Source organism: Pristis pectinata, chromosome 2 (genome assembly GCF_009764475.1).
Source record: "Pristis pectinata isolate sPriPec2 chromosome 2, sPriPec2.1.pri, whole genome shotgun sequence".
NCBI lineage: Eukaryota > Metazoa > Chordata > Chondrichthyes > Rhinopristiformes > Pristidae > Pristis > Pristis pectinata.
Window position 1 is genome coordinate 11,392,289 of NC_067406.1, and position 27,067 is coordinate 11,419,355.

The 27,067-nt window shown below is 39.8% G+C and overlaps 1 protein-coding gene across 1 annotated transcript in view; it reads right to left on the bottom strand.

The window, feature by feature from the left end:
• Positions 1-645: 645 nt before the first annotated feature.
• The window catches only part of dnaaf9 (dynein axonemal assembly factor 9), a 134,802-nt gene continuing 108,380 nt past the window's right edge, over positions 646-27,067 (bottom strand). Inside the window, exons 29-37 of the mRNA XM_052010516.1 lie at positions 17,940-17,977; positions 17,097-17,232; positions 16,608-16,694; positions 16,052-16,158; positions 14,759-14,833; positions 9,286-9,488; positions 9,052-9,117; positions 6,892-6,985; positions 646-6,077 (exon numbers count right to left, since the gene is read on the bottom strand). Of these exons, the coding sequence (XP_051866476.1) occupies positions 5,971-6,077; positions 6,892-6,985; positions 9,052-9,117; positions 9,286-9,488; positions 14,759-14,833; positions 16,052-16,158; positions 16,608-16,694; positions 17,097-17,232; positions 17,940-17,977 (913 nt within the window). The 3' untranslated portion in view covers positions 646-5,970. The remainder of the gene's footprint in view (positions 6,078-6,891; positions 6,986-9,051; positions 9,118-9,285; positions 9,489-14,758; positions 14,834-16,051; positions 16,159-16,607; positions 16,695-17,096; positions 17,233-17,939; positions 17,978-27,067) is intronic.

Sequence of the window (27,067 nt, forward strand, 5' to 3'; positions counted from 1 at the left end):
TACTGACTGTTATAGCTGCACTCTTCCAGGAAAATGGAAAATATTCCATCACTTCCTGATTTGTACCTTCTAGGTGGTAAAAAGGCCTTGAGGTGAGTTAGTCATAGCAGGGCTGCTCAGTCTAACCGACTGAACAGTACTTAAGTGGCCAGTCTGGTTGAGTTTCTGATTAACATACAGCCAAACCTACTTGGTTTCCATAAGAATAGTGAAATAGTACCATTTGTCTATGCAGTCATGATCTACATTCAAATGATCTGAACATCTGACACATTGCTCAATGTGGTAAAGCCTCTTGGTGTAGAAACATACCATGTGAATGTGCACTTTAGACACCATCACAGATAGCAATCTGTTGCTTGAGTAAATGCTGAACAGTATATCCTGGCTTGGAAGAAAAAGAAAGTTGTTGACTCCTAAATCCTTTACCTCCATTTATACCTTAATCTGGTTCAAAGAACTGAGGTTATGTCAAAGGGTTAAGATGATTTTGTGGAATACAGAACTCCTGGAGTCAATGGCCTATTTCTTTGATAGGGACCTCATCATATTTACACTAGGCAATACCTCAACATTGGATTCAATTTTTTCCCTTAATCTTTTAAGTACCACACTTCAGAATACAGAAATAATTTTCAAAGTCCATTTTATCTGGTGAAACATATAAACTTTATTGAATGTTGAATTGGAACGCAATTGCTGGAAAATTACTTGTAAAATTGCAAAATGTCACACAACTACAGGTAAAAATGCATCAACAAATACAAAAATAAATGGAAAAACTAATAATTATCCTATACACTTTATTGGATTAATTATACTTTTTGCAGTGTAATAAATACAAGATATGCAAAAAAGCTTCAGTCACACGCAAACCAGTTTAACTGAAGTTACAGTAGTTTTGTGCAAATACAATTCAAATCTTTTTAATTTAAAGATATTACTCCCCCATCCAAAAACAAACTAAAGTGGTTAAAGTTAGTATGAAAATGATAAATTTGGCACACTTTCAAGTCAGATAAATAAATTCCTGAATTGACTTCATTTATATGAAGAAATTTGTTTGAAAAATTCAATAATTGTCCAAAAAAATCCATTGTATATTTCAATTTATGTTATGAGGTAAGTTACTTTGCTAGCGATCTGGTATTCAAAATTACATCAAGTTGTAGCAAATTACACTAAAGTCAGTAATCAAAAGTGTTCCCTTTTATCTGAATACCAATTCTTTAATTGAATTAATTATGTGCAAATACTGTTAGAATTCCAAATAGGAACAATTAAACAATAACTTAAATTAACCCTCAGGTCAAGTAAACCAGGGAATGTAGGCTAATTTAAGCTGCAGTGTCCCTATCAACAAATACACGTCCCATAACTTCAGTGACCAGTACAAGACACTCTCCTATCAATAAAACTGCAAATACACTGTTAAGGCCTGCTAATAGTTTAACATCAAAACACCTGCATGGCATTTAGGTTTTGTTTTCGTAATTCCTTTCATATTAAATCCCTTTCACCAACACCAGCTTTTAATGGCAAGCTTTAAAATTCAAATTAATAAGAGGTCCAGGAACCAAAGCATCTCAAGGAAAGAAAATGCTTCTGAAAGTAATTGAAGGATCCAATTACTTCAATAGAGCTGTCTTTGAATTCAAATATCTTGACAAACTAGACCTGTCAAATGCCAGAAATGCCAAATAACCTCTAGGAAACTACAGTTGTCCAAAACATCTACAGACTACAAATTTTACTTTGGTTTTAATTGTGCTTAGTAAAATCACCCACTCTTACCAAAACTTTTTATATTTTTTCACTTCCCATTCAAATATCCAAGAAATAAAATCCTCTAGATATCAAATGAGATTTCAAAAAAATCCATCACTTTAAATTATACCATATCTATGGATGTTCTGACATGCTGATAGTTTTGTCATTTAGGCTTCTAGTATTCTGGGCTGAATTGTAAAAAGGTTACCGTCTCCTATAATGCAAGCATGATTTGACAATAACACATCATGCACGTTAGTTTTCTTTTAAATTACCATTAATCAATTGATAAGCCATACATAGCTTACAATAACTTGCATTTCTGTAAGTGCAAGTAATAATATTTATTTCATGCAGACTTGTGCTGTAGAAAACTAACCAAATTAGTAACAGCCCAAATCTGGTACAATTGTAGTTCTTCCTATTGGTAAAGGATTAAGTGTGGTGAAAAATTTCACAGTGAATCTATTCTTTCAATGTGCTACAAAATACAATTGCTGGCTACATCATACACAGGCCATCTTTGTGCCTCTATAATCACAGTAGTCATTGATGTTAAACTAACATTTTAATGTAGCCCAATGCATGACTCCATCTTAGTGTAAGCATCTTAACTATTCATGTGGTTATGATGGACGACCTTTCCAAAACCCTATAAAATTGTACATCTGTTTTCAACTCTGAACACGACTGATCACGTGCCATTATTTTGATGAGCCCAGAATTCAGATTAAATCAAATAATTGATTTATTGAAGCAGGGTAATGATCTCCTTTGAATAGACTTAATTATCCTGCATGATGATTTACTTCTCCAATTAATGATGATACACACCCCTCCCCAAATCATGGTGAAGCTGTCTACTTCAGAGTGGCGTGGTCATTTTATAGCTTCAACCTAGAAAACATTGTAAAGCTTAAAATATTTTTGTGTACTATTTCTTTACAATGCATATTATCTCAGATAAAAACTGAAGTCGTCCATCAAAACTCTACATTGGGACCCACAAGAACTTTTTGCTGTCCCAGGAATTAATAATAATTGTTGCTATAGTGGTAAACAAACACTCAAACCCATCAGGATAGTAACACAGCATAGCTGTAAAGTCTACTTTTTGAGGAAGGCTGCAAAACATTTCTACAGTTGCCTACTGTTAAATCTAACTATGAACTGCTTGGACTGATAAACTGCCATTTACTAAGTTAACAAAATACACCCTCTGCTTAGTTTTCCATTGACATTAATTAACCTTCATTATGCCAATATATATTTAGAAACAAAGTTGAAAGCATTCTTCATCATATTGATGCAGCAAAATATGAAGAGTACCTAAAAGTGTTGACTATACATATTGGTGATCAGCATGCTACCATCCTCATTAAAATTTACTGTTAACCTCAAATAAATGGAGCAAATTTATTTTTTGTGTTAAAATATGGAAGGCTACGCCTCAGAGTAACCCAGCCTTTTCTAGAATGTAATGCAATGTTCCAACTTAACAGATGAGAGAATATTTTCTATTTAAAGTGATTTAATGCTTGAAATTTCTAGAGTAATTGGGAGTCAACTGGTACCTAATTTAAAATTGCACATCCTAAACACATTCTAAATCATCGCAAATGAATTTTATGCAGAAGTTACTCAGATGGCATTTCACTTAAATTAACAAAATACTGAAGGAGTCTCTTATGTTGTAACAGCACTTGCTTTGCTTAAAGTGTTCAAACTTGAGGAAAATCAATGATGATCGGTAACCAAGTCTCTGTGCATTTTAGGTACTCTCATCTAGTACATTAAAGTAAATGGCAGCATTATCCTACACTGACAGCCATTCCCCTTGAATGCATTTACTTTTTAATTAAGATAGACGTAATCTACACTCTTTCATGCATAAAGGTGATTTACATGCATAATCAAGAGCCCAAGAACACCCAGAGACAGATGCATATCTGAATTCAGGAAGACTATTTTTCCATTTAAGCACTTAAATGGATTGATAAAATGCAATGATATTTATTCCCTGCACAGTAAATAGTTTATAGTAAGGGAAATTTGCAGTTCAAATGGATCAACTTACTTTTAATTCTTGGACTCTTGTGTTGGCTAAATGAGACACAACTTTTTTCCTGTATAACTTCAAAATCTATCCATAATTACTTTACTGAACTGGCAAAGCTTTAAAAATCCCATTAATTTATCAAAATTTCCAGTAATAAATGACAGCTGTTTGATTTGGGATTAAACAAAAACAAAGGTAATGTTCTGTGTACTTGTATAGTTCTAATCAAAACTTAGCTGAGTACTACTGAGCCAAGTAAATGAATAAAACCACTGTTGCAGACAGAGAAGCAGGTTACATAATATGGTCACGTTATTCACCTGCTGAGTACCATCAGTACTTAAGTGCATTATCTGACAAGATGCATAGCAGTTTTACAAGCTTCATCTAGAACAGACTAGGGCTTATTTTTCAGAACAAGTAACAGATTTTGTAAACTTCAAACTGTGGGGAAACAAAATGCTAACTAGATTAGTGTAGCTGACTTATGCAAGCTACAAAATACAAAGTGCAGCCAAAACATATTTCTTCTTCACATTTTTCAAAAGGAATTGTGTAAATGTAGAACAAATGTGAACAAATTAACCTGAATACATCACTTCTCATTCGTAGCTGATAAGGCCACTCTCCACAATATTATTCATATTATTTGCAAAGAATAGGGCAGAAGCATAACTTTAAGATGACTTTGCAAAACTTGTTATTCCACCAATCCAACTGCTTAGCTGTACCTGGTTTCTCTACTTGCTTTTCTTATTTCTTTCTCTTTATATGAAAAGTTCATGAAATCTAGCACTTATTCTGCTCCACTGTTATTTAATGCTTCGTAAATAATATGTTATATATAGGAAAATTATCTTTTAAAGAATTTTACAAATTACAATACTTGTGTTTCAATAGTTAGGGAAAGTTTTGAGCTGTGAATAGAAACACAGCTATTAGTTGTCATGAATGTATCCTAAATTTTACTCAACAGAATAACTTGTATCCTATCGAACAACAACATTCTGACAATTATTACCTTCACACAAAGACAATCCAGTTTCCCCCATCTCTCATTCATTTACTTCTTCAGCATAAGCTAATAACTTTTAGCCACAACTACTGAGGGTTGGGTAAAGTGAGATGGTAGTAAAATGACAGATGCAGACAAATTTGCAGTATTATATGCAAGGTGGAACTTCTTAAAAATAAATTCACATAGAACTTTAAATTTAACATGCCATTTCAATAAGTTTCCCTGCATAACACACACGTACATGAATGTGGTGTTAAAGCTATAGACAACAGCAGAAGTGAAACATGGCTTATTGTTAGTCAAGCTCATGAGCTAGACACCATAGCCAAACTCCTACTTTGTTAATCCTCTTATGAACTAAAGAATTTAGAGAGGATTTTTATACCAAATTACATGGACCAATTATGTGGAGTAATTGTGCTAATCTCATTTTTCACCTACTACAAACCCAAGTAGATTAACCACAATTCTAATTGCAGAAATAAAACACTTCGGGGGGGGTGGTAAAAAAAAATTCCAGACCAATGGAAATGGTTAGATGAAAAATAAGTAAACTAGAGTGCCATTGGTTAGGTGGAATTACCATATTTTAAAAAAAAGGTATAAAGATGTGTGTTAATTCCAACAATTGTGTTGTTATTAGTGTTCTTTTCAGGTGAATTCAAGCATTTATACCTGTAACATTCCATCTTGAAGTCACGTGTACTGCACTTTTTTTTAAAAAACAGCAAATAATGTAACTTCAATTTCTTCTGGGTCAAGCTGTGTTCACTTTAAGCAGCTTGAAAATTAATAAAGTGTCGAGTTTTATATTTTGTTGGGTTAAATGTGACCCATTGCGTAAAACTGAACCGGGAACTTCATTGATTCCAATTCCCTTTGCAGCTTACCCTCAACAGTTAACAGTGGAAAATTCCATCTGCACATTTGATTGTAGGTATAAACATTTGTAAATTCCTACAGGCTTCTGACTTGAAACTTTTAGGTAACATTTTGAGATACATCAATGCACAAGGAAAGGATTTGGTATTTTACCAGCTCTAATTCAGCACTAGACAACTTGTTCATTATCTGTGATTTGTTGTCCAGTTGAGTATAATGCAATATCAGACTATATCAATATTTATGGCTCAAAGAGATCTTGACTCTCTTGTTTTTCAATTTCTGCATTGTATTTCTCAATGTCTTTGTTGACCTCTGACAGATATTCTTCTATGAATGTGTCCATCACTGATTATTTAGAGACATAAAGGAAATTAACCATACTGTGTTCTTTCTACAAATTGCAATCCAATTAATCTTACCTATCCATCGATTTCTAATTCTCCTTAAAGTTATAAGCACAGTTTTGGATGCAAGTTAATATAAAAATGCCTACTTAACCCTTTCTACGATGAAAAACATGCAGGACAGGCCTTCTCAGAATCTTGCACTGTAAAACTTGCTGTTAACTATCTGATAGGCATTGCCAGGAATAATCACTTAGACAGGTGTTAGACAGCACAAAATATTTGAATGCACATGCAGAATAGACTTGAACTTTCCTGACAGAGTAACAAAAGGAAGAATATCCTACCAACCAATCCATTTACTATTATTAATAGTTAGTCTATTTCAGTAAATAGTTAATTGTTATAAACTTCTGTTCCATGTAAAAAGCTAATCTTTTCAGCAGTAAAGGAGCCAAATGCAAAACTAAAAGTTAAGACAAACAGAACAAAGCTTTTCATTAGCAATTTAGACCAAATTATGAAGTCAAAAGGCAAATTATTCTTGTAATTTGGCTGTCCTGAAGAGCCAAGCCACAAACAGAAAATAGAACTCTGAACAACTGAAGGGTCCTGACCCAAAACGTTGATCGTTTATTTCCTTCCATAGAAGCTGCCTGACCTGCTGAGTTCCTCCAGCATTTTGTGTTGCTGTTTGAACAATCCTTACCTTGAAGCAGATTTCATATCCAACTTAATAAATAAAATTTAATCATTCTATTTATAGATCACAAACCCAGATCATTAATCTTAAAGCATTTCCATTGAAAGGATACATGGATGATAGTCACTCTTCTCACCAAAGAAGTTTACAAATTGGTTCCCATTATAAAACCAACCAGGTGGAGGTAGCTCTAAATGACGTTTCACCTGAAGAGTTAAAAGATCAATAATTTTAAGTACAATTAAGCTCAGTGCAAAAATCAAAAAGATTAATCCTAGAATTAACCACCAGGAAACACTGTTGTCCATCTGAAAGTAACAATGCACCACAACTGGCTGCCTTCTGTCCTTGAGCCAATTTTTCATCCATGCTGCCACTGTCCACTTTATTCTGTAGACTTCAATTCTGCTAACCAGCTTGTGTGACTTCATCAAATGCTTTCTGAAAATCTATACAGAAACATCTAGAGTATCCTTTTCATCATCTTTTCTGTTATCATTAATAAAAAAAATTTGGCAATCTAGACATTAGTAAGCACAATAACTGTACACTTTTTAAGTATGAACGTGATCAGCTGCTTCTGACATCATCTCATTTTTTGTTCACCCTGTGACTTGCAAATCCCAGCTTCACCTGGGCCTGGTGATCCTCACTAAGAGAATAATGGCACCAGCAGCAGCCTGTCTAAATTATGACATCCACATTCACTCCAGGGATCCTAGCAGTCTCTGTATATTTATCAGAATGCTTTGTATATCCCAAGTCTTAAGTCGTGGGGCAATTCTGACTATGTTCCATTAACTTGGGAACATTCCACTGAAGAGTTGGGCTCTCTCTAAATCTGTCCTTTCCAAGCTCCAGCAAGGAACTGCACTGTCTTTATATTTTCACTCTGTTTATACTTTCTGCTGCTCTTCAAAGTTTACCATTTCTATAGCTAAGTTAATTAGAAACTGTGAATACATATCCTCTGTGCTAATTCATATATTTTGTTTCCCATTCAGATTTTCTCATGTAATGTTCTTTTAATAGAGTAGGGAAGATGCTTAAAGAAGTCAGCATTAGTAAAAAAAAACTAGAAAAATTAATGGGATTTAAAGCTGATAGATCCCCAGAGGAATTATCTAAAGTTCCATGCACTTTGCAAGAGTTCCCACAGCTTGGAAAATACCAAATACAAGCCCATTATTTCAGAAAGGAGGAAGACCAAAAACAGAAAAACAGACCACTTAGCTGATATCAGTAGTTGGGAAATGCTGGAATCTATTATGAAGGAAGTATAATTGAACACTTAGAAAATAACAATAGGATTGGGCAGAGACAATGTGGATTTATGAAAGAGAAATCACATTTGACAAATCTGTCAGGGTTTTTGAGTATGTAAGTAGCAGGATGAGGGTGAACCAGTTTGATATGCTGTACTTGGACTTCGAGAAGCCTTTGATAATGTGTAGATTCAGCAAGTAACTAAGATAGCCACTGATACATGGGTTTTATTGGAAAAGGAATTAAGTGCAAGAGAAAACACATCTTGCTCCAATTGTATAGAATCCTTCTGACATCACCCCTGGAATATTATGTAGAGATCTTGTCTCCCTACCCATGGAAAAATATATTTGCACTTGGAGTACAGAGAAGATTCAGAGGATTAATTCCTGGGATGGCAAATTTATCAGACGATTAAACAGATTAAGCCTATGCTCTCTGGAGTTTAGAAGAATGAGAGTGTTAAGTGGATCAGTCTCCAGATGTGATTGCTTAAACGTAATTATTAGAATTAAAGGGATCATGAGGAGATGCATCTTCACATGGAGAATCAAAGATTAGAAGTGCAGTGGAACCAAATTCGTTCATTAACTGGACAAGTACTTGCAAAGGACTAATAGACACATTAATGAGGAAAAGGCTGGATTATGGGATTAAATTAAACAGCACTTTCAAAGACACAACAAAGGCACCATGGACCAAGTAACATTCCTCTCTGTTGTGATATTAGGATTCATGAGAGGAAATACTCCCCTGATCACTGTAGTGTTCTACAACCAATCAGCATACAATAACTGTGATGATGTGCTTAACAATTTCATCTCTCTCCCTCTCTACAAGTTATGAATCATTCAATCTCTTCATGTCGCTCAACTAAGAATAAATGCGTGGGAACTATGTATCAACATGTCGACCCATTCAGGTCTTCCATCACTCTTAAGACCTACAAGTTCAACCAGTTACAGTTCTGATTCTAAAATAGAAAACTTTAGTAGTCAGTACTTACATGGATATTTTTAATTTCTTGCTTGGTGAGGGTTTCAAATGTCTTGAGGGGCTTCTTCAGTAGTTTCTACAGCAGAAAAATAATGTCAATATTCACATTTTCCTTGGAAAATACAACTAGTGTGAAGTAGCTTATATCAAATACATTTTAAAGCCATATGAATGAAATTTATTAATGATCGATTTATAATTAACAAGACATCCGACACATGCTTTTACATTTACAAGTCTCTACCTGTCTTGTGCACTGTCGCAGCCAGTCTTTCATTGTCTCCTCTTTCAGCATACAGCCAATGAATACAACAAAATTGTCAAGAGTTTTCCCATTAGTCCTCCCATCACCCTGCAAAGGTGGTGGTGAAGGGCCATCTTCCAAGGGTTGTGCAGAGAACATATTAGTCTGGGTGTTGTGGCAAATCTCAAATGTTTTCTCAGAATCTAAAATAAAACAGCAAGTTAACAACAAGACAAAGATTTGCAAAGACAATTCCAGTTAGTGGAACATGTCCTTTTGAGAACATGATATTCTTGAGGTCGTAAAGATACATAATGCTTTCTACTTAAAGAAAATGAGCATACAGAAAAGATTTTACTCTAACAGGTTAATTATCTTCTTTCTTGTTTTTTGCTTCCTAGATCACTAGACCACTATACATGCCTCTGCAAATGCAGCACTGTAATAAGAGGCAATGATGTGATCAAGCATTGCCAGGAAGGACAACATGAATGACTTTGGTCAATCTATTCTTCCTTTCTGGGAAAAAGTGCTTCATATACACTTGACATTTGCAGAAACCCATCACTTGGCCATTTCCAAACTAAACTATTGCACATTAAACAAATAGGATTTTGGATTCCTAAACAGAGCTTTCTTCCCCCCACAGGATGTGTGTCGCAGAAGAGGCAAACGTTTACAGCCCATTCCTAATTCCCCCTTAGCTAAGTAGTTTACCAGGCCATTTTAGATGGCAGCTAAATTTCAATTACATTGGTGTTGGTCTGGAGTTGCCAGACTTGGTAAAAATTTTAGATTTTCTTACCAAAAGAAAATTAATAAACCAGATGGAATTTCAGAATATCCAAAGGTTTCAAGATCATAATTACAGATACTAGGTTATCCCAGACCTAATTATTTAAATCTGAATCTATCAGCTACCATGTTGGGATCCCAACGCATGTACAGCCCTCAGTACACTAGTCCGATAATTAAATAAATTGCTATGCACTTTCCCCTAATGAAACACACCACATTAGCTTCGGTCTAATGAAGTTACAAATGGAATATCAGAGTCAATGTTCACATCTTAGTGGTATAAGTAAAGTAAGGCAGTGTACTAATAAGCTTCCTACTGTCTGTCTAGCAGGACCACTGTACCAGTAAGCATATTGGAATGCTACCATATTAAAACTTAAAAAAACCTTAAAACTTTATTTATACAACACGGTAACAATGCCCTTCTGGCCCAACAAGCCTACACTGTCCAATTACACCCATGTTAACCTACCGTATGTATTAAGTGAGGGCTTGGATAAGTATGGGGAACTATGATATTGTGGCTATTACTGAGACGTGGCTGACGTCAGGGCAGGAGTGGATATTGAATATTCCTGGTTTTCGGTGTTTTAAGAGGGATAGGGAAGGGGGAAGAGGAGGAGGAGGAGGGGTGGCAATACTGGTCAGCGACACTGTTACGGCTGTGGAAAGGATGGATGTTGTAGAAGGATCATCTCTAGAGTCCGTATGGGTGGAAGTAAGGAATAAGAAAGGAGCAGTTACTCTACTAGGAGTATTCTATAGGCCCCCCGGTAGCAGTAGAGATATAGAGGAGCAGATTGGCAGGCAGTGTTTGGAGAGAAGCAAAAATAACAGGGTTGTTATAATGGGAGACTTCAACTTCCCAAATATAGACTGGAACCTGCTTAGTGCCAAAGGTTTAGATGGGACGGAATTTGTTAAATGTGTCCAGGAGGGATTCCTGACACAGTATGTTGACAGGCCGACTAGAGGGAATGCCATGCTGGATCTAGTTTTAGGAAATGAACCGGGACAGGTGAAGGATCTACTGGTGGGTGAGCATTTGGGGGACAGTGACCATTGCTCCATAACCTTTAAAATTGTCATGGACAGGGACAGGTGCAGAGAGGACAAGAAGATATTTAATTGGGGAAGGGCGAACTATGAGGCTATAAAGGAGAGAACTTGGGAGTGTAAATTGGGATGTCCTTTTTGAAGGGAAATGTACCATGGAGATGTGGTTGATGTTCAGGGATCTTATGCAGGATGTTAGGGATAAATATGTCCCGGTGAGGCAGAGAAGGAATGGCAGGGTGAAGGAACCGTGGGTGACGAGAGAGGTGGAACAACTAGTTAGGGAGAAGGTAGCATACATAAGGTATAAGCAGCAAGGTTCAGACAGGGCCCGTGAAGAATATACAGTAGCAAGGAAGGAACTTAAGAAAGGGCTGAGGAGAGCTAGAAGGGGACATGAAAAGGCATTGGCTAGTAGGGTTAAGGAAAATCCCAAGGCCTTTTTCACGTACGTGAAGGGTAGGAGGATGGCTAGGGTAAAGGTAGGTCCGATTAAAGACAAAGGTGGGAGAATGTGCCTGGAGGCAACGGAAGTGGGAGAAGTTCTCAATGAATACTTCTCTTCAGTATTCACCAAGGAGAGGGGTCTTGATGACGCGGAAGGGAGTGCTGGTAAGGGTAATGTCCTTGAGGTTGTAGATATCAAGAGAGAGGATGTGTTGAAGTTGTTAAATAATATCAAGACAGATAAATCTCCGAGGCCCGACGGGATTTTCCCCAGGCTGCTTTGAGAGGCGAGGGAGGAGATTGTTGAACCGCTGGTAAGGATCTTTGAATCCTCGTTGTCCACAGGGATGGTGCCGGAGGATTGGAGGGTGGCGAATGTTGTCCCCTTGTTCAAAAAAGGTAGTAGGGATAGTCCAGGGAATTACAGACCGGTGAGTCTCACGTCTGTGGTGGGTAAGCTGTTAGAAAGGATTCTAAGGGATAGGATCTATGAACACCTAGAGAATCATGGACTGATTAGGGACAGCCAGCATGGCTTTGTGAAGGGCAGATCTTGCCTCACAAGCCTGATAGAGTTCTTTGAGGAGGTGACCAGGAAGATTGATGAGGGTAGTGCGGTGGATGTAGTCTATATGGATTTTAGTAAGGCGTTTGATAAGGTTCCTCATGGTAGGCTTCTTCAGAAGGTCAGAGGCCAAGGGATCCAAGGAAGCTTGGCTGTGTGGATTAGGAATTGGCTTGCCTGTAGAAAGCAGAGGGTTGTGGTGGAGGGATTGCCCTCGGATTGGAGGGCAGTGACTAGTGGTGTCCCGCAGGGATCGGTTCTGGAACCTCTACTTTTTGTGATATTTATAGATGACTTAGATGAGGGGGTGGAAGGCTGGGTTAGTAAGTTTGCGGATGACACTAGGATCAGCGGTGTTGTGGATAGTGTGGAGGGCTGTCGGAGCTTACAGAGGGATATTGATAGGATGCAGAGCTGGGCTGACAAGTGGCAGATGGAGTTCAATCCGGAGAAGTGTGAGGTGGTACACTTTGGAAGGACAAACTCCAGGGCAGAGTACAGGGTAAATGGCAAGGTACTTGGCAGTGTAGAGGAGCAGAGGGATCTGGGGGTTCATATTCACAGTTCACTGAAAGTTGCCTCACAGGTGGATAGAGCAGTTAAGGCGGCCTATGGGATGTTAGCTTTCATAAGTCGTGGGATTGAGTTAAAGAGCCACGAAGTGATGATGCAGCTTTACAAAACTCTAGTTAGACCACACTTAGAGTACTGTGTTCAGTTCTGGTCGCCGCATTATAGGAAGGATGTGGACGCATTGGAGAGGGTGCAGAGGAGATTTACCAGGATGCTGCCTGGATTAGAGCCTATGGAATATGAGGAGAGGCTTAAGGTGCTAGGGCTTTATTCACTGGAAAGGAGGAGGATGAGAGGAGACATGATAGAGGTATATAAAATATTGAGAGGAATAGATAGACAGTCAGCGCCTCCTTCCCAGGGCACCAATGCTCAAGACAAGAGGGCATGGCTTTAAGGTTATGGGTGGGAAGTTCAGGGGAGATGTCAGGGGGAGGTTTTTCACCCAGAGAGTGGTTGGTGCATGGAATGCACTGCCTGGGGTGGTGGTGGAGGCAGATACATTGGACAGGTTCAGGAGTTTGTTGGATAGGCATATGGAGGAATGTGAGATAGAGGGATATGCGGGAGGAAAGGGTTAGATAGTGTGAGGGTGGTTTGATGGACGGCACGACATGGTGGGCTGAAGGGCCTGTTTTGTGCTGTATGGTTCTATGGAATGTGGGAGAAAACCGGAGCACCCGGAGGAATCCCACGCAGTCACAAGGAGAACGTACAAACTCCTTACAGACAGAGGCGGGAATTGAACCCGGGTCGCTGGCACTGTAAGTTACTCACAATCCTCACTAGGAAATAGATCACTGTCCCTTCATTCTTGCGAGGTCTAAATCTTGAAACTCCCTCCCCAACAGGATTATGGAAGTACCTCCACCAGAAGTAATGCACTAGCTAAGCACATATCTCACCACCACCTTCACTGGGTGAACTTGGAATGGCAACAATTAACAGCCTTGGCAACTATATTAAATCCCATAAGAGCATTGAAAAAAGCAGACCAGAATATGCTTAGGTAAGAAATAAATGATGTACAACATTGGGCTTCACTTAACTATCACTTTTGTATTTTGCATTTTCACTTCCCTTTTTAGGTCAAGTATTCACATATGCATTTGTTGGCAAGTTGAAACAGCAACAGAACTTCTGTTGAATTGCAGTGACCAAAACTTTTAGCCTTACAAAAAGTAAATGCGCAGTAATGGGGTTAACAGTGGTGAATGCAGGTAGAAGGAAGATATCATTATTAGTTGTTCCAGTCTAGCAGAAAATCTAGCAAAAAACACAAAAACAAAATACTGTGGAAATCCTAAATAAAAGTAGAAAATACTGCAAGTACTCAGCATGTCCAGTAACTGTGAGCACAGAATCAGAGTCAATGTTTCATATTAGAATGTAAAACACTACAGTACAGGAACAGGCCTTTTGGCCCACAATGTTGTACAGAACTAATTAAGTTCTGTACCTAATCCCTGATACCTGCATATGGTCCACATCCCTCCATTCTCTGCATATTCTAGTGCCTAACTAAGAGCCTCTTAAAAGCCTCTATCGTATCTGCCTCCACCACCACCCCTGACAGCGCATTCCAGGTACCCACCAGTCTTCTGAGAGAGAGAATTAATGATCATCTGGAAAAGCAGGGATTAATCAGAGACAGACAAAATGGCTTTGTCAAGGGGAGATCTTGTCTGACCAATCTGAATGAATGAATTCTTTGGAGAAGTTGGGGGTACACGAGGGGGCTCTTCTTCACCCAGAGAGTGGCAACTATCTAGAATGCACTGCCTAAAGCGAGGTCACTAACAACATTTAAGAAGAGTCTAGATGAGCACTAGTGTCACCTAAGCATAGAGGCATAAACATGGAAGGGTACTCACTGGTTGGCGTGGATGAGTTGGGCTGAATGACCTGTTTCCATGCTGTATGATTCTATGGACAGAAGTATCTGAGTAGCCCCAGCAAATGGACCACCTCACACAGAAGAATGAACATTTTATACAAGATAGCAATGAAAATAAAATTCAGGAAATTGTGTACCTGAAAATTTCAGCTGAGCTCGAATGTGATAAATATTTCCACAGAAAGGACTTGATTTCAATATGTTTCTCAGTGCTAGATGGACACAAAATGCAGATCAAGGTCACTAAGAAATAATACTGAAAGTATGCTTTGGTTTTGTTTTCATACAATAGTTTCAAGATTTAAGGTGGTAACGGCAGTCAATATTTACCTATCCTTCCAAATAGCAACCATTTTCTTATTATAGCATCTAACTATAAAATAACTCCACTCACTGTGTCAACATAACAGACAACTCATTCAGGTGGTGAAGGCTTATTATAATTAATCATAGTTGATCTGTCTGGAGATGTAAATGGGAGATAAATGAGAGCAGGCACCAATAGAAAGACAAAAAAATTGCTGGAACTTTGGAACAGAAAATACTGCAGCTGTTGAACACTTGAAATAAAAGAGAGTGCTGGGAATACATCTGTGAACAGAGAAAGATGAGAGTGTTACAGATTGATGACCTTTCATCAAAACTTATCAGTTCCAATCACAAACTTGTACGACTGCCTTACTTGCTTCCTGAATCAATTGATTTGGTTTATATACAATGGCAAATGAATCAATACCAGGTATGAAAGGGAATTATTTCCTAAGAATCAGTTGTATAGGAGGATCAAGGAAAGGCCAAGGGAATGACATTTTTCAAGTTTACAATTTGCCACTTTCTTCTGTTTCTTTGGATCAGCAGTAAAACATCTGCTATCAGAACTTTACTAAGGCCCATAATTAAGGATAGAGCAATAGATCACGTTGAGGATTTTTAGCTGATATATCAATCTCATTTCAACTCTGACAATAATGTTCTTATTCTTGTGTCCTTTCATCAAAGTCATGGCGTGTACGATGCCAGTTTGAAATCTACAAATCAGTTTGCTTAATCCATTCATATATTTACTCAATGATTTTGCTCTTATATTAAATGAGCAAAAGCAGGATTAGCAAGTGTTGAATGGATTGGAAGGGAGAGAAAGAAGTTGTTCAGTTAGTCTCAAATCCTGTTAGTTATGTCAGCCAGATTAATGCACCGCCACATAAGTATACACATCTTCCAGGCATGAAACGAAATTATTACTCACATCTTTAAACCTCGGAACTTCTTCATTTCCCATAGAATTATATTTGTAATTATCTACCAAGTTCCTTATTTTCATTTTATTTATTTATTTCCATCTCTAGACTGCACCATCTTAAAGTATCAAGTACAAGCCTGGTAAAATAAGTAAAAGTTAATTTATACCTCACTATAAAACTTAAATGTACCTTTACACTTTGTCACAAATCGGGCTTTATCAAGTGGACGGTTGAACCGAATGCAGATCTGAGTCATTTGTGGGAAAACTGGTCCTGATCTGAATCTGCCATTCCACCTAGGCAAAACATAAAATCCAAGGATACATTTCTTTCCAAAATGTTCATGAAAATTAAATTTTCTTAAAAATGCTTTTCTTTTGCTAAGTAAAACTTCCTCCATATTAACATTGCATGAAGCACGTTAGAATTTGTGAAAATATGTTTCACTACAGGCTACTCCATTTTGTTAATCTCCTCATCCAGGTTACATGACATAGAACGGTGCAGCACAGGAATAGGCTCTTCGGCCCACAATATCTGCGCTGAAATCTTTTCGCGACATTGCCAGTTGCTTCAGCACTAAATAACTAATAATTTGAATGAATCAATGTATATAGTAACTAAACTATTAACAAAGATACCAGAATATCTGCACAACTTCACATCTTGAATTGATTACACCTTTGTCTGTTGTTTGCTTGTGAACAGCAGCACAAAAATAATGTTGTACACTGGAAAATCTTACCAGCCAGGAAACATCAAATAACGTGTTCTCAACATAAAGGGTTCCGAGAAACTGCTTCCAGACAGAATCATTTCAATATCAGCATTCCTAAATTTTGTGGGGAAAAAGGACAAGAAACAATTTGGTAAAGGTGATAATGCATGCTGCTTTATTAGTTTGAGAGATGACAAATTCATGCTGTAGTTCGTTTTTCACAGGATGTAAAGCATCTGAACAAGCCATGTTTGTTTCCATTTTATATAATTAACAAGAAATGTAAATGAGATATATAATCTCTTTCATCTATGTCAAATAGCTTTGATAACTTTCTTCGAATGGACTAAAGAGATTAGAGATAAATTCCGGTTACAGACAGCAAATGGGAAGCTAGATTTTTGTTTACTGTTAACTTTATAGATTTATAGAAATTTATCAAGTATTTACTGTAATTCATTGGGTGTGTCTTTTAAATAATGTTGAAATTAGCAAAATGAATCCTGACTTCAATACCTTGTCACTGCTCCCTTTTCTGCTAGAATGAATGCAATGCTGGGGTTTGCTGTACGAATTAACTTCTGCAGATGTACCAGGAGTGGATGTCTTTGCTCAGAGGTCAAGCTTGTGAAAACAACATTACTAACCACTCCTGCAAAAAAAAATTGAGACTAAATATTAAATAAAAATTAATGTTTTAATCTTTCCACAATGTCCCGCAGTTTCAAAAGTCTTTTTCACAATATCTTATAGTTCTAATTCAATAAATCACTGAAAGATAAACTTAGCTTTCTTCCACTCCATCCCACCAGTCACGTTCTTGGTAAACACTGTGCAGAATAAACCTATTACATCCAGAGGAGCTCAGGTTTACTTGGTGATAAGATCTTAGTAAAAGCAGTAGTGGGTGTCTGGAAGGATGGTGGACGAAACCCTCCCCGCATTTAAAATTCAGCGGTAGAATTGTAATTCACAAGGTAATAGACAGAGCAATGGAATGGGAATAACTGGAATCGCTTCATTTTTGGCTTGCACAAACAGGATGGGCCAAATGGGCCCCATCTGTCTGTGATTTTAAATGATTCTATGAATAGTTAAATTGTTCTAAACTATCTTAGTGTACTGGTGGCTCATGAAAGTAGCAGTGCATCAATAAAAATATAGCTCAGACAAAGCTATAAAGTTTGTCAAAAAAATACCATTACAATATCTAAATGTAAACTGGATTGCAAGTACAAACATTATCTGGACACAATCCTAAAACATTTCAGCTACATCAGCAATAGATGCCAGGTAAGCAGAATAGCAAAAGAGCAATTATTTTCAACAGTACACAGTATTTACTGCAATTCTAAATACCTTGAGCGCATTGATCCAGAAGTTTTGGGAAAAGTAACCTGAAAAAACAAACGTATTATGAAAACAACACATAATAAGTCAATTGATATATATAAAATATGTATATGACTCACTTGCTGAAGAGTCTCAAAACATAATCTGCTAAGGGATATGAAGATGCCTGCTATCTTTACAATCCACAGAACTGAAGATTATTGTTTTGATCAAGCTTAAACTGTTTACTGCTATCACAATCATGGCTTACTACACGACAAGAAATTATTATTAGGAACTGGTAAATATATATCTTCAGTAGAAGCAATGGAACCTTCCAATCGTTGCAGTTAATAGCTCTAAGTCTTGCTTTTTACATAGAACAAAAATGACAGGACTCCCAATCCAGCACAGTGCTGGGAACAATTAGCTGTATTGGGATAACATGGTCCAATTGTAGGAATGTTACACAGGTAATAAAATCATTCCTTGCACCAACACAGAAACTTAACAAGGGACACAGGTCAAATTTCCCAAGTGATACAAAACAACCTGTTTTTTAATTTTGTTTAAATTGATTGCTGTGATCAAACTTTGCATAAATGGCTGACACAACAATGTGTAATGTTCTTAACAGAGAATAACATACCAAATGGCAAAAATCAACACTGGGTCAAAGGAGAAAAAGCTGTAGAATTGAATTTTTAGAAACCTCTTAACATGAGAGGGAATTACAGCACAGTGTTTGGGGAATTACATTTTAAGGTAAAGGCCTCGACCTGTGAGGAAAATATGTTTTAGGATGGACGGTCTGATTTGAAACAACACAGCCATCAGTAAGTTGATGCAATAGCCTGATGTCTGTGAAGCCCGAATAGGAAAAGAATTTTAAATTAAGATTTTTAAGATTAGAAGCCAGTATAGGTTAGCAAACATAGGATGACATGACAAAGTTAGTATTAGAACCTTGGGTGTAAAGTTAATGGAGCATGAGATTTAGAACAGGACTAATGAGATAAATGAATCAGTAGGTGGTGAAGCCATGGATGCAGAGTTTAACAGCAAATAGACTCAGTCTATCATTTTCAGCCAATAAGCTCTGGCTATGTTATTGATGTGAAATGAAGCACGCCTTCGATGGGATGAGGCTGGAAGCTCAACAAGGGAGCTTCCAGCCTCATCCCATCATGCAGCAAAGGAGTCAAGAAAGGAATGGAGGTGGAGCATCACATCAATAGAATACACATGGAATACAATCAAAAATCTTCAGAAGTTGTCACAGGCCCATTATATAGATCAACAAGATAAGACATCCCAGAATAAATTCCTGGGAGGGGAAAGGTATCCTCAGATATAACTAGGTGGGGCAAAAAGGGAATATGGTAGACAGGCTCCAATTATGATTGTGCACTTCAAAAGGAAATTATTGATTTGTGAATTATTTGTCCTAGAATGTACCGCACTACTATAAAATTCAAGTATAAATTTTCCCAATGATCAACTAATAACTTATTCCATGAAAACATAATAGGCAAATGGCCTCTAACCTATCAGCCTAATGTTAAATACCCTGAATAAAATAAATTCAAAAAGCTTGCAATAACTAATGGCAGTTTTCAGTCAATGTAGTCAATTATTGATGTGCATAAATCCCTGTCATCATCTTCATTGGATATCACAAGCAAAATCAATCTATTTCACAACCACAGCTAAAATATAATTGTTAAAGGTACAATTACAAGGCAGTACATTTCTCTTGTGGGCCTTGGCTGAACAGCAAAATTTATGTAGCAGCTTTAATGTCATAAAAAAATCAATGAAGTAACAGGCAGAGGGGAGGGGGAATAAAACAGAAAAAGTGGTTGAGGCAGGTACATTAACAACATTCAAAAGATGTTTGGGTAACTACATGGATAGGAGGGGTTTAGAGGGATATAAGATAAGGTAAGATATTTATTTATTAGACATGTTAGGAGTCAGGTTGCGATTTGGTGAATGTCCCTTTAAGACACCTGCACAGTAGAGTAGTAGCGTGTGTGGTGTCATCAAGACAACAAGTTTATAACAACGTGCTGGCTGTTTTGCTAAGTGAGTCGGGGAGGGGGGGAGAGAGAGAGGAAGGGGGGGGGAGAGAGAGAGGAAGGGGGGGGGGGAGAGAGAGAGGAAGGGGGGGGGAGAGAGAGAGGAAGGGGGAGAGAGAGAGAGGAAGGGGGGGGAGAGAGAGAGGAAGGGGGGGGAGAGAGAGAGGAAGGGGGGGGGGAGAGAGAGAGGAAGGGGGGGGAGAGAGAGAGGAAGGGGGGGGAGAGAGAGAGGAAGGGGGGGGAGAGAGAGAGGAAGGGGGGGGAGAGAGAGAGGAAGGGGGGGGGAGAGAGAGAGGAAGGGGGGGAGAGAGAGAGGAAGGGGGGTGGGAGAGAGGGGGGGGTGGGAGAGAGGGGGGGGTGGGAGAGAGGGGGGGGTGGGAGAGAGGGGGGGGTGGGAGAGAGGGGGGGGTGGGAGGGGGGGAGAGAGAGGGGGAGAGAGAGGGGGGAGAGGGGGGGGAGAGAGAGGGGGGAGGGGGGGGGAGGAGGGGGGGAGGGGGGGGGAGGGGGGGAGGGGGGGAGGGGGGGGGGAGGAGGGGGGGGAGGGGGGGAGGAGGGGGGGAGGGGGGGAGGGGGGGAGGAGGGGGGGAGGGGGGGAGGAGGGGGGGAGGGGGGGAGGGGGGGGAGGGGGGGAGGGGGGGGAGGGGGGGAGGGGGGGAGGGGGGGAGGGGAGGGGGGGAGGGGGGGAGGGGAGGGGGGAGAGGGGGGGAGAGGAGGGGGGGAGAGGGGGGGAGAGGGGGGGGAGGGGGGGAGGGGGGGGAGAGGGGGGGGAGAGGGGGGGGAGAGGGGGGGGAGAGGGGGGGGAGAGGGGGGGGAGAGGGGGGGGAGAGGGGGGGAGGGGGGGGGAGGGGGGGAGAGGGGGGGAGAGGGGGGGAGAGGGGGGGAGAGGGGGGGAGGGGGGGAGAGGGGGGAGAGGGGGGGAGAGGGGGGGAGAGGGGGGGGAGGGGGGGAGGGGGGGGGAGAGGGGGAGGGGGGGAGAGGGGGAGGGGGGGAGAGGGGGAGGGGGGGGGAGAGGGGAGGGGGGAGAGAATGACTGCTGGTCTCCATAACAATGGATGAAGAACAATAGCTGTGTCTGTCACTATAATCCATGTATGGATTTTTGGAGCAAACAAGTGGAGTTCACTTTGTCGTTAACCTGTAGTGAGAAGCAGGTATTTCTGTGGGCGGCCACGTATCGAATGCCTTCAGCGTGGCAGATACTTTGGAACAAAGCATTGGAGATCATCTGAGATTGAGGTGTCGTCTGGGTTCCATCATGGAACATGTGGAATTCGTAGTTTCTCTCTACATTCTCTCTTCAGTCAATGGTGGTTTTGCAAAAGCCTTTGCTCACGTTTTACCTGATGACTTGCTGAACTGAACTTTGAGAACTACTCCTAGACTTGGAGTTTGGGAATTTGCCACACACACACTACGAGTTTAGTTTTGGGGATTACGTTTGATATCTAACATTTTTGTTTTTCTTATTATTACAACTAGTTATTAGTAAAATAGTTTCTAACATGACTTGGTGTGTTTCTATTGTTGCTGGTACGTAACAGACACATATACATTGAAACACCCAGTGAAATGCGTCTTTTTGTGTTACTGAGAATATGCTGGGGGCAGCCCGCAAGTGTCGCCAGTCTTCCGACACCAACATAGCATGCCCACAGCTCCTAGCCTGTATGTTTTTGGAATGTGGGAGGAAACTGGAGCACCTGGAGGAAACCCACACAGTCACGGGGAGAATGTACAAATTCCCTAAAGACAGTGGCAGGAATTGAACCCGGGTCGCTGGCACTGTAATAGCGTTACGCTAACCGCTAGTTTGGTGGCCACCATGGTTGGCATGGACGAGTTGGGCCAAAGGACCTGCTTCCATGCTGTGTTATTGTGACCTATTAGAGATGCAACATCTGCCTTTAACTTGGAGACACGAGAGACTGCAGATGCTGGAAATCTGGAGCAACACACAAAAGGAGCTGGAGCAACTCAGTGGGTCAGGCAGCATTTATGGAGCAAAAAGAACAGTCGACGTTTCAGGTTGGGACCCTTCATCAGGAGTGTTGGAGGATCCCAACTCGAAACGCCAACTGTCCATTTCCGTCTATTGATGTTGCCTGACCCACTGAACTCCTCCAGCTCCTTTGTGTGTTGCTCTGCCTTTAACTTCTTCCTTCTCCACCATCTAAGGACCAAAAGAGTGAAACAACAATTAACGTGTATTTCCTCCAATTTAGTATATTGTATTTGATGCTTATGACATGGTCTCCTCTACACTCGAGAAACAAAGCACAGATCAAGTGACCACTTTCCAGAATACCTCTGCTCAATCTGCAAGGGTGACCCTGAGCTTCCTGCTGCCTGTCACTAATTCTCAATCCAATTCCCACTCTCAGTGCTCTGCTTCTGACCTCCCAGACTCTCCCAACAAGCCCCAACAGACATGCAGACTCAAGGTACAGCACCTCACCTTTTGCCTATGCACATTTCAGCCCGCCCTTCAGGACTAGACATTGAACAACTAACCTTTCATATTTGTGTCATAACTTCCAGGTTCTGAAGCAAGGTCATCTATAGATTCATAGAGTTATACAGTACAGAAACAGGCCCCTCAACCCAACTCATCCATGCTGACCAAGATGCCCATCTACACTAATTCCATTTGCCTGTCTTTGGCCCATATTCCTCTAAACCTTTCCTATCCATGTACCTGTCCAAATGTCTTTTAAACATTGTAATTGTACCTGCCTCTACCGTCCTTTGGCAGCTCGTTCCATAAACCCAACACCCTCTGTGTGAAAAACTTGCCCCTCAGATTCCTTTTAAATCTCCTGCCCCACACCTTTAAACCTGTGCCTTCCAGTTTTACACACCCTTACCATGGGAAACTGGTAATGGCTATCTACCCTGTCTATACCCTTCATCATTTTATAAACCTCTCAGGCTTCTTTGCTCCAGGGAAAACAGTCCCAGCCTATCCAACCTCTCCTTATAATTCAAGCTCCCCAGGCCAGGCAACATTCCTGTGAATATTTTCTGCACCCTCTCGAGCTTAAGCATATCCTAGCCATAGCATTTCAACCCAAATTGCACACAGTACTCCAAGTGCTGCCTAACAAACGATTTGTACAATTGTAATGACATCCCAATTCCCATACTCAATGCTTCAACCAATGAAGGCAAGCATATCATATGCCTTCTTCACCACCGTTTTTACCTGTGTCACCACTTTCAGAGAACTATATATTTGTAAGCCAAGGTCTTGCTATTCAATAGCACTCCCCAGGACCCTGCCATTCATTGTGCATGTCCTGCCCTGGTTTAACTTCCTAAAATGCATCACCGCACTTTAAGTTAGATTCCATCAGCCATTCCCTTGCCCATTTTCCTAGTTGATCTCTATCTTGTTGTAACCTTTAACAACTTTCTTCACTGTCCACAATATCACCAATTTCGATGTCATCTGCAAACTTACTAATCATGCCACCTACGTTCTCTTCCAAATAATTAATATATGGCGAACAATGAAGGGCCCAGCACCGATCCCTTCATCTCACCACTGGTTACAGGTCTCTAATCTGAAAAACAACCCACCATCACCACTCTCTGCCTCTGACCACCAAACCACTTTTGTATCCAATTACCTATCTCATCCTGGTTCCCAAGCATTCTAACCTTCTGGACCAGCCTACCGTGCTGGACCTTGTCAAAGGCCTTGCTAAATCCACCTAGACAACATCCACCACCCTGCCCTTGTCACCTCCTCAAAAAAAAATGTAATCAAATTTATTAAGACATGATCTTCCACAAACAAAACCAGGTTGACTATTGCTAATCAGTCCTTGCCTTTCCAAATGCAAATAAATCCCTGCCAGGGCCACAGCAATCTCCTCCTTTATTTCTCACAAGGATAACACCCGGTCAGGCCCTAGGGATTCATCCACCTTTATCTGCATCAAGACCTTTTGTAATGTGGATATGTTGTATTATATATCACTGTTCATTTCCTTTAATACCTTAGCATCCATGACCTTCTCCACAGCAATTACAGTTGTTACAGACTCAGTGAAAGTCCCTTTAAGATAGAGAGTGTGTGTGTATGTGTGTGTGTGGGGCGTGCTTACGTTAATAGAAGATAAAGGACGTAATGACATTGTGGAAGAAGTTAGAAGAAGGAGAGAGAGAGAGAAGGGAGAGAGACACCAGCCTGCTTGTTTTCTCTATCGATGGATGAGAAACAATAACTGTGTCTGCCACTGAAATCCATGTATGGAAGTTGGAAGTAATCCGGTGGAGTTCACTTTATTGCTGACCTGTAGAAGGAAACAGGTATTTGTGTGTGGACGACCACGATTCGGATGCTTTTCGGGGTGAGGAAGTCACTACCGAGTAAACACTGAAGTGTCGTTTGGGTTCCATCGTGGAACATTTGGATTTCGTATGTACTCTCTCTCTGTTTCTCTACATCTACGTCTTATCTTCTGACAACAGTAGTTGTTGAAGAAACCCTTGCTCATGTTTCACCTTATGGCTTGCGGAACTGAACTTTAAGAACCATTCCTGAACTGGGAGTTTTGGACTTTGTCACACACACACACACACACACAACGAGTTTAGTTTTGGGGTTAACGTTCAAGGTTTAACATTTTTGAATTCTAACATACTAACATTTTTACTTTTATTTTACGTATTATCATAAGTAGTGATTACTAAAATAGTTTTTAACACTGAATCATGCTCAGTGTGTTTCTTTTGTTGCTGGTTCGTGACACAGTTAAGAAATATTCATTGAACACCATGTCCATCTCCTATGGCTCCACACACAGATGATCACGTTGATCCTTGAGGGGACACCATTCTTTCTCTAGCTAGCCTTTTGCTCTTAATATACTTGTAGAATCAGTTAGGATTCTCCTTTACCTTATCTGCCAGGGATACCTCATGTCTGCTTCTTGCCCTCCTAATTTCCTTCCTTAGTTTACTCCGACATCCCTTGTACTCCTAAAGGGACATGATCCTAGCTGCTTGTACCTAACATATGCTTCCTTCTTTTTCCTGACCAGAACCTCAATATCCTTCATCAACAAGGGTTCCCTAATGCTGCCAGCCTTGCCTGTTACTCGAACAGGAACATGCTTACACTAATATCTTCATATCTCACTTTTAAAAGCCTCCCACTTGCCAGACATCCCTTTACCTGCAAACAGCCTCTCCCAATCAACCTTTGCAAGTCTTGCCCCAATTTAGAACTTTAACATGTAGACCAGTCCTATCTTTATTCATAAGTATCTTGAAAATAATAGAATTAAGGTCACTGGTCCCAAAATGCTACCCCAATGACACATCAGCTACTTGCCCAGTCTCATTTCCTAAGAGGAGGTAGAGTGTAGCCCTTTGTCTAGTAGGGCTGCTTACATGTTGCTTCACAAAACTTTTCTGGACACAGTTAACAAATTCTGCCTCATCTAATCCCTTAGCACTATGGCAGTCCCAGTCAATATTAGGGAAGTTAAAATCACCTACCATTACAACTTTATTTTTCCTACCCCTTTCTGTGATTTCCCTACATATTTGCTTCTCTAATTGCTGTAGACTATTGGGGGAACCTATAATCCCACCAGAGTGATTATCCATTTCTTTTTTCTAAGTTCTACCCATATGGTCGTGCTGCACATTGTTTGATTGATATATTTATTTATTAGTCACACGTACATTGAAACACAATGAAATGCATCTTTTTGCGTTACTGAGAATGTGCTGGGGGCAGCCCGCAAGTGTCGCCACTCTTCCGGCACCAACATAGCATGCCCACAACTTCCAAACCCATACGTCTTTGGAATGTGGGAGGAAACCGGAGCACCCGGAGGAAACCCACGCAGACACACGGCGAGAACGTACAAACTCCTTACAGACAGCAGCGGGAATTGAACCAGGGTCACTGGCGCTGTAATAGCATTATACTAACCACAACACTACCGTGCCCCCCACTTGTAATATTAACCCATTTTTTTCTCTCTGCAGATTCCTCATAATCTGATTAGTATTTCCAGCTTTCTCTTTTGTTTCAAATATCCAGCAACTAGAGTTCTGCACTCAATTCCAGCATTGCATTTTTCCTTCTCTGCATTTACTGTCCTCATTCACATCCATCTGAATCTTACATGTTTCAACTAAGATCACTTCTCATTCTTTTATACTCCAATAGGTATAGGCCTACACCTGATGTGTATGTCAATGCTTTATCCAAGGAATCAACCTCGAGAGCCTTCTCTGCACTGCTTCAAATGCAAGCACACCCTTCCTTATATAAGAACAAAACGATACACAGTACTCCAGATGCAGTCTCACCAACACTCTGTTAAGTTGCACCAAAACTTCCCTACTATTTTTACTCCATACTCTTTGCAAGAAAGGCCAACATAGCATCAGCCTTGCTAATTATTTGCTATACCTACGTACTAACTTTGAATGATTAATTGTAAAAATTAGAGGAATATGTAACAAAAATATTGCTACAATTATGGACCAACTTTCACAGACGGGGAAATCAAACTGACAACAGTAGCTGAGAAAAGTTCGACAGTTTCTTTCTGAGAGTAATGTGTCATGTGATCAATGGCAAACACATAATGACGTGTTAGTTTGTATTATCGTATCAAGAAATGCCTCAGGGGAGAATGACCACATTTTGGTGAATCGCACATGGATCAGTTTTAGGCAGAAACCAGGGTTCTGAAAAATAAATACATTTAAATTGGTCTGATGGATCTTATGCCCAAAATAGAATGAAAGGTATGACCAAAGATAAACACATATTTAAAGAAATATTTCCTAATTGTCAATGAATATAAATTTGATTGATTCAGTGGGTAAAGTGAGTCCTGTGGCTAATTAAGGGATTAAGGATGGCATTAGATAAAAAGGAGAGGCTGATAATGTTGCCAAGTAGAGGTGCACGTCTGAAAATTTGGAGATTTTTGTTTAGAAGCCAAAGGTGGAGAGATTTATGGATTCAAAGTAAAGTCAAATGATAACAATAAAAGAAGGGAAAACACGTTGATGTGGACGATTATCCATGATACTACTGAA